This window comes from Pelodiscus sinensis, chromosome 6, assembly GCF_052426305.1.
Source record: "Pelodiscus sinensis isolate ZL-2025 chromosome 6, ASM5242630v1, whole genome shotgun sequence".
In the NCBI taxonomy this organism is placed as follows: Eukaryota; Metazoa; Chordata; order Testudines; family Trionychidae; genus Pelodiscus; species Pelodiscus sinensis.
Window position 1 is genome coordinate 19,190,673 of NC_143057.1, and position 14,786 is coordinate 19,205,458.

The 14,786-nt window shown below is 46.1% G+C and overlaps 1 protein-coding gene across 2 annotated transcripts in view; it reads right to left on the reverse strand.

Moving 5' to 3' along the window:
- Positions 1 to 5,090: 5,090 nt before the first annotated feature.
- The window catches only part of MTAP (methylthioadenosine phosphorylase), an 86,320-nt gene continuing 76,624 nt past the window's right edge, over positions 5,091 to 14,786 (reverse strand). For both annotated transcript variants that reach the window (XM_075931482.2, XM_075931483.2), the window contains exon 8: positions 5,091 to 6,431. In XM_075931482.2, coding sequence (XP_075787597.1) covers positions 6,393 to 6,431 — 39 coding nt within the window. In that variant the 3' untranslated portion in view covers positions 5,091 to 6,392. The remainder of the gene's footprint in view (positions 6,432 to 14,786) is intronic.

Consider the following 14,786-nt stretch of genomic DNA (forward strand, 5'->3'; position numbering starts at 1 on the left):
GGTGGAGTCCGGGTTACCCCACCGCATCGTGGACCGACCCCTGAGGGAGGAAGATGAGGCACGAGAGGTGGGAGAGGAGTCAGCAGGGACCTTCTCTCAGGAGCTGGTCCTCCAGATCCCAGAAGCCTTCCAGGCATCCATGGACATGGAGGAGGGATCATCAGGTGCGTGCTTTGAGGGGTCATCACGCACGGGCGGGTTGGCAGTGTGGGGGTCCATCTAGTCCCATTGTCACTGTGGGGCTCCTGTGAGGCTCTCAGGCTGCTGCCCAACTCACACGCAGTGTCACGTGTAACACCCCTGAGTCTCCTGTCCAAAGGAGAGCCCGACAGTCACGGCATGCCCTCGGGGACAGCAGGGGTGCGCGCACACATTGTCTCCTCCTCTTTTCCTCCACAGCCAGACCCTCTACCCAACAGAGGAGCACCACACCTGCCTCATCACCATCCCAGATCCATGGCCCCCTCAGGCACTGGCGTGTGTACACGGACCTGCCGAGGGAGCATGTAGTGGCCCCTGCAGGAACTTAACAGGACCCTCCAGCAGAGGCCGAGTGGCACATCAGGCTGCTGGATGAGCTGGTCCAGCAGCGCACTTCCATTTGTGCCACAATGCGGGAGGTCTTCACCTTGCCTGCCCCGTCACGGGCACCGCTCCTCCTGCACGCCAGCCCCCTGCTCCTCCTTCCTTCCCATCCCCTCCTGCTCCTGAGCCCTCACAGGCCCAACAGCTGCCCCCCCCTCCTGCCCAGGCCAGGACTGGCTCTTGCTCCACCCGATCCCAAGGCCGTGGATGCAGGAAGGTGGCAGGTCCCTGTGAGCCCCCCTCACCTCTCCAGGTTTTCAGTCCCCTACCATCCCAGTTAAAGGACATTTCAGTTATGGAACAAAATCTTTTTTTTTGACTGACAGATTTACTTTGTTTAGTTTGAGCAGTAAGAAGAGAAAGGTGTTTTATACATAGTCTGCACCTGTTCTGTACTGCTAGTGTTTCTAATAAAAAAAACCCAACTCTGTTTACAAAGGAAACCAGGTCTGTGTCTTCTTAATGGAAAGAGAGTGAGGGTTGTGGAGGGAAAGGTAGGATGGGCCAGGCCAATCCTACAATGGGAGAGTCAGTGGGCTCCTTCTGAGAATCTGTCCCTCAGGGCCTCTCATATTTGGACACCAGCCTGGCGGATGGCAGCCGTCCGGGGCTGCTGAAATTGCCTCTCCTGGCCATCAGGACCTGTCCTCCACCCCAGGAGGCAAGCCTCCCCTTTCCTCTCCACCAGGTTATGGAGGGTGCAACACGCGGCCACCACCTCCGGGATGTTGCGTTCGCCCATCTCCAGGCATGTGAGGAGGCAACGGAACCTCCCTTTCAGCCAGCCGAAGGCGCATTCCACCTGGATGAAAGCCTGGCTAAGATGCGTGTGGAAAAACTCCTTGTTCACATCCAGGTGGCCGGTGTAAGGCTTCATGAGCCATGGCATCGAGGGGTGTGCTGCGTTGGCCACTATGCACTCCGGCATCTGCACATCCCTGAGTGCAAGGTGCCGCTGGGGGAAAATGTTCCTGCCTGCAACCTGTGGTGCAGGTAGGAGTTCCTGAATATGCGGGCATCATATGCCCGCCCTGACCACCTGACACAAATGTCCATAAAGTGTCCCTGGTGGTTGACGAGGGCCTGCAGCACCATGGAATAATAGCCCTTCCGGTTTATAAATTGGGCTGCTCAATGGGGTGGTGCGCGGATTATGATGTGTCCCCCATCGAGGGCTCCTCCACAGTTCGAGAATCCAAGGGTGGCAAATGATGTTGTCCAGGTCCACGAGGTGGACGAGCCTCTTCAGCAGCTCTGCATTGATGGCCCTCAGCACCGGCAGCACGAGACAAATAGAAACCAGGGAGTTAGACAGGATACCTAAGCGCTCGGGAGGAGCACCCTTCCCACCCCTCCCCTTGTCAAGGTGCCACTCCATCCCCCACTCCCTCTTTTCCTTGCCTGGCAGTCCCCCTTTCTCAACCCTCCCCACTCAGCAGGGCCTGTCCCCCGACAGTGACTTACCGCCATCAAGACGGCCCCGGTGGTAGACCTCCCCTCGCCAAACTGGTGTCCCACAGAGCGGTAGCTGTCGGGGGTGGCCAGCTTCCACAGGGCAATTGCGACCTGCTTCTACAGGGGGATGGCGGGCCGCAGGTGGGTGTCCTGGTGTTCCAGAGCAGGGGCGAGCCAGGCACACAGCTCCAGGAATGTGGCCTTCCGCATCCGGAAGTTGCGGAGCCAGTGGTCATCGTCCCAGAGCTGCATGATGATCCAGTCCCACCAGTCCGAACCCATCTTGTGCCTCCAAATCTGCCTGTCCCTAAAAAAGTTTGCGGGCAAGGGCAGAGCTCCTGCATCCCGGAGGAGGGTCTCCTCAGTGCGGTCCGGATCCATATGGGGCAGGAGATTCATGACAGAGTCATGCAGATGCAGCAGAAGCTGCAGTATGGCAGCATGGGGCTATCACCTGCCCAGAGGCAGCTCAGGCTCCATGTCCAAAAACAGGGTGAAAAGCAGGAAAAAACCCTGCAAATACACTGCTGTGGTGTCCGCGGAGCAGGGCAACCAGAGTAAGCACTGCAGCAGCTTTGCTTTCCCTCTAGGAGGTAGGCAAGCCAGGAGCAGAGCAACGGCTGTCCAGGGGGATCCCTTTAAGCACGTGTCTTTGCAAAGGGCAGGAAGCAGAACCTGGCAATAAAGGTTGCCCCCGTGCCCTGCCAGAAGCACTTCCAGATGCCTTCTTTTTTCGACAGAGCGCCCGGCAGTCTAGACGTTCTTTTTAAAAAAAGCGGATCCATTTTTCAATCCGCATAATGTAATCTGGACGCTCTTTTTCGACAGAGGCTTTTTCGAAAGATACTGTCGACAAAGCCTCTGTCAAAAAAGGTGTTCAGTCTAGATATAGCCTGTAAGTGTAGGCATGGCATGTTTGTGATAAGATTTAATTGTAACTTTTTAAGTGCAAAATTTGGTATTTTATTGATAATTAAAAAAATTAAATATCACATTAAAATAAAAACAGATGCTTTTAAAAATAAAAAAATCATTGATTTTTATCCTCTCTCACATGAATGGCTACTAGTCAGGCTGGCAGGGATAGCGGCCCTAGCTTTTGATAGCCAAAGGCTAGGAATGGATGAATCACATGATTACCTGTTCTGTTCATTCCCTCTGGGGCACTGGTTACTATCAGAAGATAGGATACTAGGCTAGGTGGACCCTGAGCATCATGACTGGGCTGACATAATTCTTGGCCAAAATGCTGCTGTGTTGACAGAAGAAATCTTTCCTCTACCTAGCTCCTACCTGTCTGAGAAGTGGATTAACTATATCAATGGAAAACCCCCTTCCATCGCTGCAAGAAATGTTTACACAACAACAGTACAGCTGGAGCTCTATAGCTGTGCTACAGTAGTGATGGTAGTGTAGACATGGCTTGATCCACCATGGTTTGGCAGGACTACTGTGGTGTGAGAATGAGATTGAACATGGAATCTTTTGCTTCCTCTTCCCATCACAGTTTATTTCACTGTCAATGTGCTTTGAAGATCTGGGTATAACTTAGCAAATCCCATTTTCAATGTGTGTTTCTCTGTAGAACTGGAATATTAAATTTACAGCTCCAGTAGCCACACTAGATCAGACTAGTGGAGCACAACTGTCAGCAGCTGTACAGAATGCAGCTGAAGAGGTTTTCGAAGGAAAGGATTTAAGTGGTGCAGGAGGCCTTGGTAGGTTCTCCTTAAGTGCATTCCAGCATCTATGATTGAATCCTCCTGGAATTCCTCTCTATTTTGAATGGTTTTTTCCAATACAAACAACTCTGTGTTATTGGCAAATTTCACTAATAGATATCCACTTTCTTTCTCAAAGCCCATGGGGGTTCTGCCTGCAGAGTACTCAAATTAGGAACAGAGTCCAAATAAAAAGACAGCACAGTTCTGAACTGAAGATGCAATTATTCTCTTTTATTTCACCTATTTTAAATTCATGTCAGACCTCTCCCACAACAGCCAGAGCTGTGTAATATTTTATGGCTGACCTTACTAAAAATGTCACCCTAGTCACCTTCATCTAGTTCAGGGGTTGGCAGCATATGGAACATGTGCCATAAGTGGCACGCAAAATAATTTTCAGCATTGCACCTCCCGCAAGATTGGAGCCAGCACCAGTTTCCTGCAGGGAGGAAAGCCCCGAAGCTCCGTGCTGGGTCCGGCTTGTGGGGAAGCGCATACACACTGCTCCTCCCCTCCCCACAGCAAAGCGCGGCTGCCTTATCCACTCTAATTTCCCCTGTGCTCCGGGGAGGTAGGACACAGAAGCTGCGTGGCCTCCCCCCACCTGGGAGCCAAGGGCAGGAGACCAAGCAGGGCACACAGTGGAGAGAGCGGTACAGCCCAGGGCAAAGGGGGTACACTGGGGCATGCCACTTCTGAAAGGTTGCTGACCCCGATTTAGTTATTTCCCTGTTCAAAGAACTTTGGTTATAGTAATAACTGATGCAAAAAAGTAGAACTAATTTTTTTTCTGAAGAAAGAAACATGTATCCTACTTGCTTCTAATATAGTTAGACGACTATAAGCCTCTTTGGGTATGGATGACTTCATTGTGTGTCTATAACATGCCTAACACAATGGAATCCTGGCCCATGTATGGGAGTCCTATGGGCTACTGCAACAATAACAATTATAATGTTTTAAAACATTTTATTTCTTTATGTAGAGCCTCATTTTTATCTAAACAAATGGTATAATTTGCTCTTTTCACTTCCAATCTTCTCCTCACTTGACATTGTTTGTGTTTTTATCTGCATTGTTTGGGCAGGTAAGTACTTTCTGAAATTTCTTTAAGATTTTCTAAACTCATGTACTCTTCTGCTTAACTATTTCAGGTTTTGCTTGTACAATACTCAGATCTTCAACTTCCACTAATAGTGTTAGTGAATTACTGTATTGACTAGCTCCATGCTTATCCAGTATTTTTGCCATCCAAACAGCTAAACTCAATTATCTGAATAAAGACCAGAAATAAAACAAACCCATTCACATACAATTCACAGAAGCAGGAGGTTACATTTGGTTTATTTGACAAGCAGCAGCAAATTATTTTCTTGAGGCAAATTGCATTTATTCTGCATATGCAGTAGAAGATGCAGAGTGCATGAGTATATGCATGAGATACAATCAACAGGAGATACATTCATCACTAACGCAGCTATACATCAGAATAAAATGAAAGAAAAATAATTCTGTAAACAAACGTAACAGATAATGCTACCCTTGGTGTACAGAATGGACAGTGGCATCAGGCCAAGATGTTGTGTTCAATTTGTCACTTCAGTTTTAGTTTAATTAAGGTCTGAGCCAACTCCAATGAAGACAATGGAAGTCAGTGGCTGCAAGGAAATCTTGTTCAGACCCCTGATGCCCACCATTCCTCCTTAAACTCACATAGCTCAGCTAAAATTGAGAAATGTGAAATTTTACAACATTTCAATAGTCTAATTTTTTTAAACAGAGATTGAAATCCAGACTTAAATTTTGCAGGAATATTTATATATCTGTACAATCTGTGTCTGCAATCGATTGCAGGCACAAATCTAAATGTTTGTCTTCTGACTTGCTCATGCAATCAAGTAAACATTTAAAACAGTGACAAGTACTCAAAATTATTGCTGCTGCAAAACAGCTGACACAATGATTTATGGTGAAACAGTAGGGCAGCACAAATGGACATGTTTTTAAAATGTGGGTTTAAAATGTCCAAATCAGAAAGTAATTTTTTCATAAGAGAACAGTGACAATCCATACAGGTAAATATATATAAAAATTATAAAAATACTGCAGCGTATTTTTTAAGTAACTAATAGTCCTTCAGTTACATTTCTGTGGTAAGATAGCTAGCTCTCAGAAAAAGGAGGTAGCAAAGCAACTAACAGTTCTGTCTTTTTAACTTTCTGAAGTTTTAATTTTTTTAAAGTGATCAATAAAGTACACAAGCTAACCACTCCTTTTCTCTTGCCTTCTTTCAGGTCAGGAATGAATAGCTATTACTGAGCAAAAAGTGAATGAAGCACTTCTCTTTTTAATCTGCAGTTTGTAATCAAGAACAGAAGTACTAGATCTTATGATAATTTATTATGGAATGCCTATCCCATTGCCCTACCAGTTCATACAATCAATACATTTCAAGGCTATTGATAAGTTCTTCAACCGCCTTTAGCATGATATTTTACTAGCAGACAAGAAATAGACCAGTGCAAGGTTTACTGTATTCTTTCATGCTTACATCAAATTCCTGAAAATATTGTCACTGATAGATGCTCAAGACTGATCCTCTCCTTTCTTCAGAGTCCATCCATGCTTTCAATGTTTTGGTAACATGACAGAGCACTGCACAGTACACTGAAGTACAAAAAGATAAAAGCTGAATGCACCCTCTCGCAATACACACACAACTTTACACTGTAAAGCACTCTCAACAGCAACCCATACTGACTGCATGCAGATTAGAAATGGGTATGAATTCTCCTGATTCAGTAGCCCTGAAAAAACCCACCGAAGGTATGACGGGAACAGCCTTTCATCTCCAGGAATTGTGAAACCAAAATACCCTGTAACTACAATTTATTTTCTTTCTTTCTTTCTTTCTTTCTTTCTTTCTTTCTTTCTTTCTTTCTTTCTTTCTTTCTTTCTATCTATCTATCTATCTATCTATCTATCTATCTATCTATCTATCTATCTATCTATCTATCTATCTATAAATAAACTGGTAATTGTTGTTACAAATCAACTCCACAAGTACTGGATTAAAATTAACACATTTCAAAACTAAAGTTAAGAAATGTCCCATTTTTATAGACTTTTATCTGTTTAAAAAGTAGCATATTGGTCACATCCATTGGATTTATTAAACTCTCTCTGTATATAAACTTAATTAAAAAAAACCCTCTGAAAACAACAATGCTAAGAAAAAGTGAATTTTTGTATATTTCTTAACCACTGTAACTCCCCCTCCCCCAGTAACCCCTCACCCAAATATCAGAACACTGAAAGTAATGAGAAACTATTGTTTTCTTAAGACAGTATGCAGGGAATAACATGCTCATGGCATTGAGGGACTGGCCTCAGCCAAGCTGTGCATCAGAGTCAGAGATACTGAGCAGTCACAACTGCCACTGAATTTAATGAGAGAAGCTTGGCTCTTTTGGACACAATTGCTTGATACTGCAGTCAGCCCTGCATGGAATCCCATTTCTCACATGTAGTTTTAACCACTCAGACTTCCTTGAGAGACTCCCATGAGGATAGTTACTCATATACATAAACTTTTGTTGAATCAGAGCCTTCTGTGGCTAGTGAATAAATGTGTCATTTAGGGTACAACTAACCTCATAAAAACAGCAAAAGTTATCTAGGAAACATTTTAAAGGGCAAACTATATTTCAGCATATGTTAACTTAATGGTTTGCAAACTTTTTTTCTTGCAACCCAGCTGGAGAAAACTGTTGATGCCTATGACTCAGCATAAATATTTTTTGAGTAAAGTGAGGGCTCTGGGGTGGGGCTGAGGAATTTGGGATGCAGGAGGGGGTTTGGATCAGGGCTGGGGCAGGGGATTGGTGCTCAGGGTTTAGATGTGGGCTACACGTGGCACGGAGTAGGTAGTTCAAATTAGGATCTCTAATTCGAACTACCATTACTGAGGTGTACTGGTAGTTCAAATTAGAGATCCTAATTCGAACTACCTACTCTGCGCTGGGTGTAGCTGCAGGCACGGAGTTCAGACTAAGGGACATTTAAAAATGGCGGTGCCCAGGAAGATGCAAATGAAGCCCGGGATATTTAAATCCCGGGCTTCATTTGCAACTTCGAATGCCTACATTAGCCTCCCTAGTTTGAACTAGGGGGCTAGTGTAGACATACCCTCAGTGCCTGACATTCTGTGACCCAGTACTGAGTTATAACCCGTCATTTTCAAACTGGTGTTAACTGGTTACGGTGATCCCTAATTCTGACCTCTCCCCCTTGATTAGCCAACATGTTAAAATACAATTTGCCCTGTCTACACTAAGGCCATGTTTTCACTCTGAGAAAGATCTACGCTCCTGAGATCAATCTTCTATAGTTTGATTTAGCAAGTCTAAGTTAAGACTCACTAAATTGAACTCAGAGGGAGCCCCCACTGGTGTCCAGTACTTCTGCTCTTGCGAGGAGTGAAGGAAGCCAATGGGAGTGTTTGCTCCCATTGGCCTCCTGCTGTGGGGACGCCACCAAACTCGGCTTAAAGTAACCCTACTCCTGCTACATATTCTATGTAGCTGGAGTTATGTACCTTAAGCCAAGCTTCTGGGTCTAGTGTAGACCAGGCCTAAGTGTTTGAAATTAATTAATTAAAATATCTAGGTAAGTACTTTTAAAAAAAGTGTATTCAAAAGTCCATGGGACTCTGCATGGGGACAGGAGTCTGTGTGTGGAACTCACTGAAGAAACAAAGTCTTTGTGTACACATGATTTAAGAGGCAAATCAGTCTTAACATAACATTCTCTTTCTATCCCAGTACTAAACGTCTCAAGCCAAGACTGTTGGTTGTACTGTATTATGCTTTTGTGTTAGGTCCAATGACATCATCACCACTTTGCCTAGCCCATGAGTTGAAATTCTGGCCAGTAGAGACTGAGGTCTTTTTCCCCTCTTTCCAGTATTTTCTCTTTTCCAATGACTAACAAAAGATATCCGACATACATTCAAGGTAGAATAGCATAGTAAATTCAGACTACCTCATGCGTAAGCTAACTAAGGAGCAATTCTACACATGTATCAGTTAAAGGGTACTCATAAACAATAAAGCCCAATCCCAATCAGCTGAGCTTTCACTTGCTAAACATAAGCATAGAAGGCTCTCTACAGTTCCCATCCATTCCTTAAAGAAGCAGCATTAGTACAACTGCTATGACTTCAGAGAGAACATTATTATTGATCATCCATAGATTGAATCTGAAGTGGGGGTGACTCTTACTTTGATAATATAAAAAATGGACTTGTTAGGACAGTTGTACTAATGCTGCTTCTTTAAGGAATGGATGGGAACTATAGAGAGCCTTCTATGCTTATGTTGGCAGTTTTTCAAAGGGACATTGTTAAGGGCCCAAAAGCAAGCTATTCCGCTGCATCGGAAAGATAGAAAATATGGCAAAAAACCGCCTTGGCTTAACCATGAGATCTTACACGATCTAAAAATAAAAAAGAATATTTTTATTCTTATAAAAAATAAAAAATGGAAAGTAGGACAAATTACAAAGAATGAATATAGACAAACAACACAGGAATGGAGGGGCAAGATTACAAAGGCACAAAATGAGCTCAAACTAGCTACGGGAATAAAGGGAAACAAGAAGACTTTTTATAAATACATTAGAAGCAAGAGGAAGACCAAGGACAGGGTAGGCCCACTGGTCAGTGAGGAGGGAGAAACAGTAACAGGAAACTTGGAAATGGCAGAGATGCTTAATGACTTCTTTGTTTCGGTCTTCACCGAGAAGTATGAAGGAATGCCTAACATAGTGAATGCTAGTGGGAAGGGGGGAGGTTTAGAACATAAAATAAAAAAAGTTAAAAATCACCTAGAAAAGTTAGATGTCTGCAGATCACCAGGGCCTGATGAAATGCATCCTAGAATACTCAGGGAGCTGATAGAGGAGGATCTGAGCCTCTAGCTATCATCTTTGGAAAATCATGGGAGACAGGAGAGATTCCAGAAGACTGGAAAAGGGCAAATATAGTGCCCATTTATAAAAAGGGAAATAAGAACAACCCAGGAAACTGCAGACCAGTTAGTTTAACTTCTGTGCCAGGGAAGATAATGGAGCAAGTAATTGAGGACATCATTTGTAAACAGTTGGAAGGTGGCAAGGTGATAGGGAACAGCCAGCATGGAATTGTAAAGAATAAATCATGTCAAACCAATCTGATAGCTTTCTTTGATAGGATAATGAGTCTTGTGGATAAGGGAGAAGCGGTGGATGTGGTATACCTGGACTTTAGTAAGGCATTTGATACAGTCTCACATGATAGTCTTATCAATAAACTAGGCAAATACAACTTAGATGGGGCTACTATAAGGTGGGTGCATAACTGGCTGGATAACCGTACTCAGAGAGTTATTAATTGTTCTCAATCCTGCTGGAAAGGTATAACCAGGGCTCGACAAATTATGGAAAACTCTACTCGCCAGACAAAAAAGGGACTCGCCACCCTCCCCCCAAAAAAGTGTTTTTTTATGGCATAAAGTCCTAATAAGAATAAGAACAGTAATTACTAATACATTCTTAATAAATATCATCTAAGTTATTAATACATATCTTATAAACGTCTACCTTTTCCCTCTGCTGCCATGTCTCCTCACCTTGCTCCATCAGCTCCCCTGGTGCCTGCTGCCCCCCAACCCCTCACCCTCCTCTGCTGTCCTGACTCCTGCCCTTCTCGCTGCCCTCAGCCTTCCTGAGACCTGCCCCCTCCAACAGCCCTTCTCTCCCCCCTGTGCCCACTCCTCCAGTAGCCCCACTCTGATCAAGTGAGCTACCCCTCCTCATCCCCTCTTCTAACACCTCCCTCTACACACCTGCCCTGCCTCTCTCCTCTGATGCTGGTCCCTCCCCTGCAGGTGTCTGCCCTTCTGCTTCACCCCCAGAATCTCCTGGCACCTGCACCCTTCTGATTCCTCCCTCCTCCCTCACTGCCCCTGCCCCCTTTGTCCTCTTTTCCCCTGATATCCACCCCCTCAGCACCCTCTGCCCCCTTTCCCTCATGCTCCTGTGCCCTAACACATGCCTTGCTCCATCGCCACCTTCCTCATGCCCACCCCTTCTTTCAAGCCTTCTCCCAGCACCTCCCCCTCCTTCCTCTAGCCCCCAGTGACCTTACCCTCTCCTCTCCCAGCATCACCCTGTTCCCCCCTCCCACTGACACCTCCCTTCCTGCCCTTTTCTCATTGTCTGCACTTGGCCCCCTGGGATTTGTCTCTCTTGCACCCCTGTCCCTTGGTGCCTTCCCCTTTCTTCGTCTTCTTCCCCTGACCTCCTCCCCTCCCCTCAGCACAATCCCCTTCCCCATATTTTCCCCCCTCCCCTCCCCTTCCCTCCCCTCAGCCCAGCCGCTTCCCCTCCCCCAGGGCCAAGCAAAACATTTCCCTCCCTTTTTTGTTGTCTTTTACACGTTTGCATTTTGTAATGGTTTTTTTTTTGTTTTCATTTTTGTCCCACCATTTTAGCCCAATAAATAGCAAATAGCATTTTTGTTCATTTTTTTTCTATAAAGGTAAAGGTGCTTCAAGTGAACTCCCCCTTTCACTCATTGCTGGGTCACAGCAGCCTTTTCCCTGCCCTGTCTAGCCCATCCCTATGGACAAGCACCCTTCACTCCCAACCCACAGGGGAAACAGGGTGCAGGGACGGCACAGAGCCAGAGGGGTACAGGGAACAGTGGCGGGGGGACAGGGGTGGCATGGGGAACAGGAGGCACAGAGGCAGAGGGATGCAGGGATCGGGGGGAGCAGTGTGCGGGGTGCGGTGGAGGCACTGGGAATGGGACGCGTGGAACGGGAGGGACAGAGGGATAGGGGTCTAGGGGCAGTGCAGGGGACAGGCTGCACAGAGCTGGAGGGGGAGAGCAGGGATCGGGAGGAGCAGGGTGCGGGGTGCAAGGGTGGTGCAGAGCCAGAGGGAGAGCAGGGGATCCAGGGTGCAGGGGCGGCGTGGGGAATGGGCGGCAGAAACCAGATGGGACGCGGGGCAGGTGCAGCGAGCCGGGCGGTCGGCAGAGAGCAATCTCTCGCCGGCGAGGGGGCTGGGGGCCATGCCAGGACTGGAGCCGGCGGGGCGGGGCCTGGCTCCGCTGCACGCCACAGCCAGCTGCTGGGGACACGCAGCCAGAACCGAGCTGCCGCGGCCCTTTAAAATCAACGGGGCCATGTCACGCCAGCCTCCTCGCGCCACAGCTGCACGCAGGGAGCCTGGCACTGAGAATCGCCGCAGTTCCCCCTCCCCGGCAGCGCTCTGCTCCTCTGCCGGCTGGCGGATTGGATGAGGCCACGTCGCCCGTAGTGCGGGCTTCAGCCAGCCCGTTACAACAGCCTACCGGGTCAGTCCGCCCCTGCACTTGCCAGCTGGCAAAATCTACTCACCAAGGGCGAGCGGGCGAGTGTATTTGTCGAGCCCTGGGTATAACAAGTGGGGTTCCGCAGAGGTCTATTTTGGGACTGGCTCTGTTCAATATCTTCATCAACGAGTTAGATATTGGCATAGAAAGTACTCTTATTAAGTTTGCAGATGATACCAAGCTGGGAGGGGTTGCGACTGCTCTGGAGGATAGGGTCATAATTCAAAATGATCTGGACGAAATTGGAGAAATGGTCTGAGGTAAACAGGATGAAGTTTAATATAGATAAATGTAAGTGCTCCACTTAGGAAGGAACAATCAGTTTCACACATATAGAATGGGAAGCAACTGTCTAGGAAGGAGTATGGTTATAGTGGACCACAAGCTGAATATGAGTCAGCAGTGTGATGCTGCTGCAAAAAAAGCAAACATGATTCTGGGATGTATTAACAGCTGTGTTGTGACCAAAACGCCAGAAGTCATTCTTCCGCTCTACTCTGCGCTGGTTAGGCCTCAGTTGGGAGTATTGTGTCCAGTTCTTGGCACCGCATTTCAAGAAAGATGTGGAGAAATTGGAGAGGGTCCAGAGAAGAGCAACAACAATGATTAAAGGTCTAGAGAACATGACCTATGAAGGAAGGCTGAAAGAATTGGGTTTGTTTAGTTTAGAAAAGAGAAGACTGAGAGGGGACATGATAGCCCTTTTCAGGTATCTCACAAGGTGGAGGGAGAAAACTTGTTCATCTTGGCCTCTGATGATAGAACAAGAAGCAATGGGCTTAAACTGTAGCAAGGGAGGTTTAGGTTGGACATTAGGAAAAAGTTCCTAACTGTCAGGGTAGTCAAACACTGGAATAAATTGCCCAGGGAGGTTGTGGAATCCCCATCTCAGGAGATATTTAAGAGTAGGTTAGATAAATGTCTATCAGGGATGGTCTAGACAATATTTGGTCCTGCCATGGGGGCAGGGGACTGGACTCGATGACTTCTCGAGGTCCCTTCCAGTCCTAGTACAGGCAGTCCCCGGGTTACGCACAAGATAGGGACTGTAGGTTTGTTCTTAAGTTGAATCTGTATGTAAGTCGGAACTGGCGTCCAGATTCAGCCTCTGCCCCTGCCTCGCTCCTCGTGGAATCCCTACTTTCGCTTCGCGGAACCCCAGGGCTCCGCGGAGCACCAATTGGGAAACACTAATTTACACTATACTCAATTCAAAGTTTAAACTTGCTTAAGGATTTGTGGATGAGTTTTGCCTGAGACAGCATGGCTTTTAATACATCCAAAGTGTGCTAAAAGATGAGATGTGAGTCTTCACTAACTGGACCATACAAAAACATAGATTTATAAATTATTTTTATTAGAACTTCAAATTTCTAGTACCAAGGGAGAAAGTGCAGGGATATCAGCATTCAGGGACATGTTCCTTTTACTGTCCCTAGGCCTCCCTCCCTTACACAGCATTCACCAGCCTCCTTCTCCAACACCCAGACCTTCAAGCCACATATTGGTGGCTTGCCTCTGCTCCAGGACCTTCACAACGCCACTCAGCCCTGTGACACCAGAAAGGAAGGGGGTCAAGAGAAGGTGAGAGATGCCTGAGCATGAAGGTGGCGTGGGAAGGAGTAGGAAAGAGATCAACATTGTAACATCTGAGACAAAGATTCTCTTTCTTGGGCAAAAGGAGTAAAGTGACCTTGATGAAACTGAACAACTTTTCTCCTGCAAACTCACAAGTGCAAGGTGCAGTCAATTAGGTTTAATTGGGAGGAGCACATGGGTTGGACAGAGACATTTCTTAGGGGAGGATCTATGAATAGAGATTTTCCATGTTCTAGTAAGGAGGAGAGGAATATGATAAAATATGGGTATGATCAGATGAAAAACAATCAAATTAAAAAGCGTCTAACACATCAGGAAATGGCAGACAGATAGTGACACATTTTTAAGTGATTATGCACAAATGCTAGAAGTCTAAATAAGATGGGTGAATTAGAGTGCCCCATATTGAAGTAGGATATTGAAATAATAGGCATCAGAGAAACTTTATGGAATGAGGACAATCAATAGGACAGTCATACCAGGGTACAAAATATATCAGACGGACAGAACAAGTCATACTGGGGGAGAGGTAAGGGGAGTGGCACTATATGTGAAAGAAAATGTAGACTCAAACGAAGTACAAATGTTAAACCAAAATGTTCCATAGAATCTCCACGAATAGTAATTCCATACTCTAATAATAAGAATATAGCAGTAGGGCTATATTACCGACCTCTTGACCAGGATAGTGATAGAGACTATGAAATGCTAAGGGAGATTCAAGAGGCTATCAAAATAAAAAACTCAGCAATAGTGGAGGACTATCCCTATATTAACTGGGTACACGTCACCTTAGGATGCAGAAATAAAATTTCTTGACTGCTTCTCGGAGCAGCTGGTTCTGGAACCCACAAGGGGAGAGGCAATTCTTGATTTAGTTCTAAGAGGAGGACAGGATCTGGTCCAAGAGGTAGATATAACGGGAACACTTGGAAATAGTGACCATAATGTAATAAAATTGAACATCCCTGTGAGGAGGGATGGGGGAGGGAAACACATAAGCA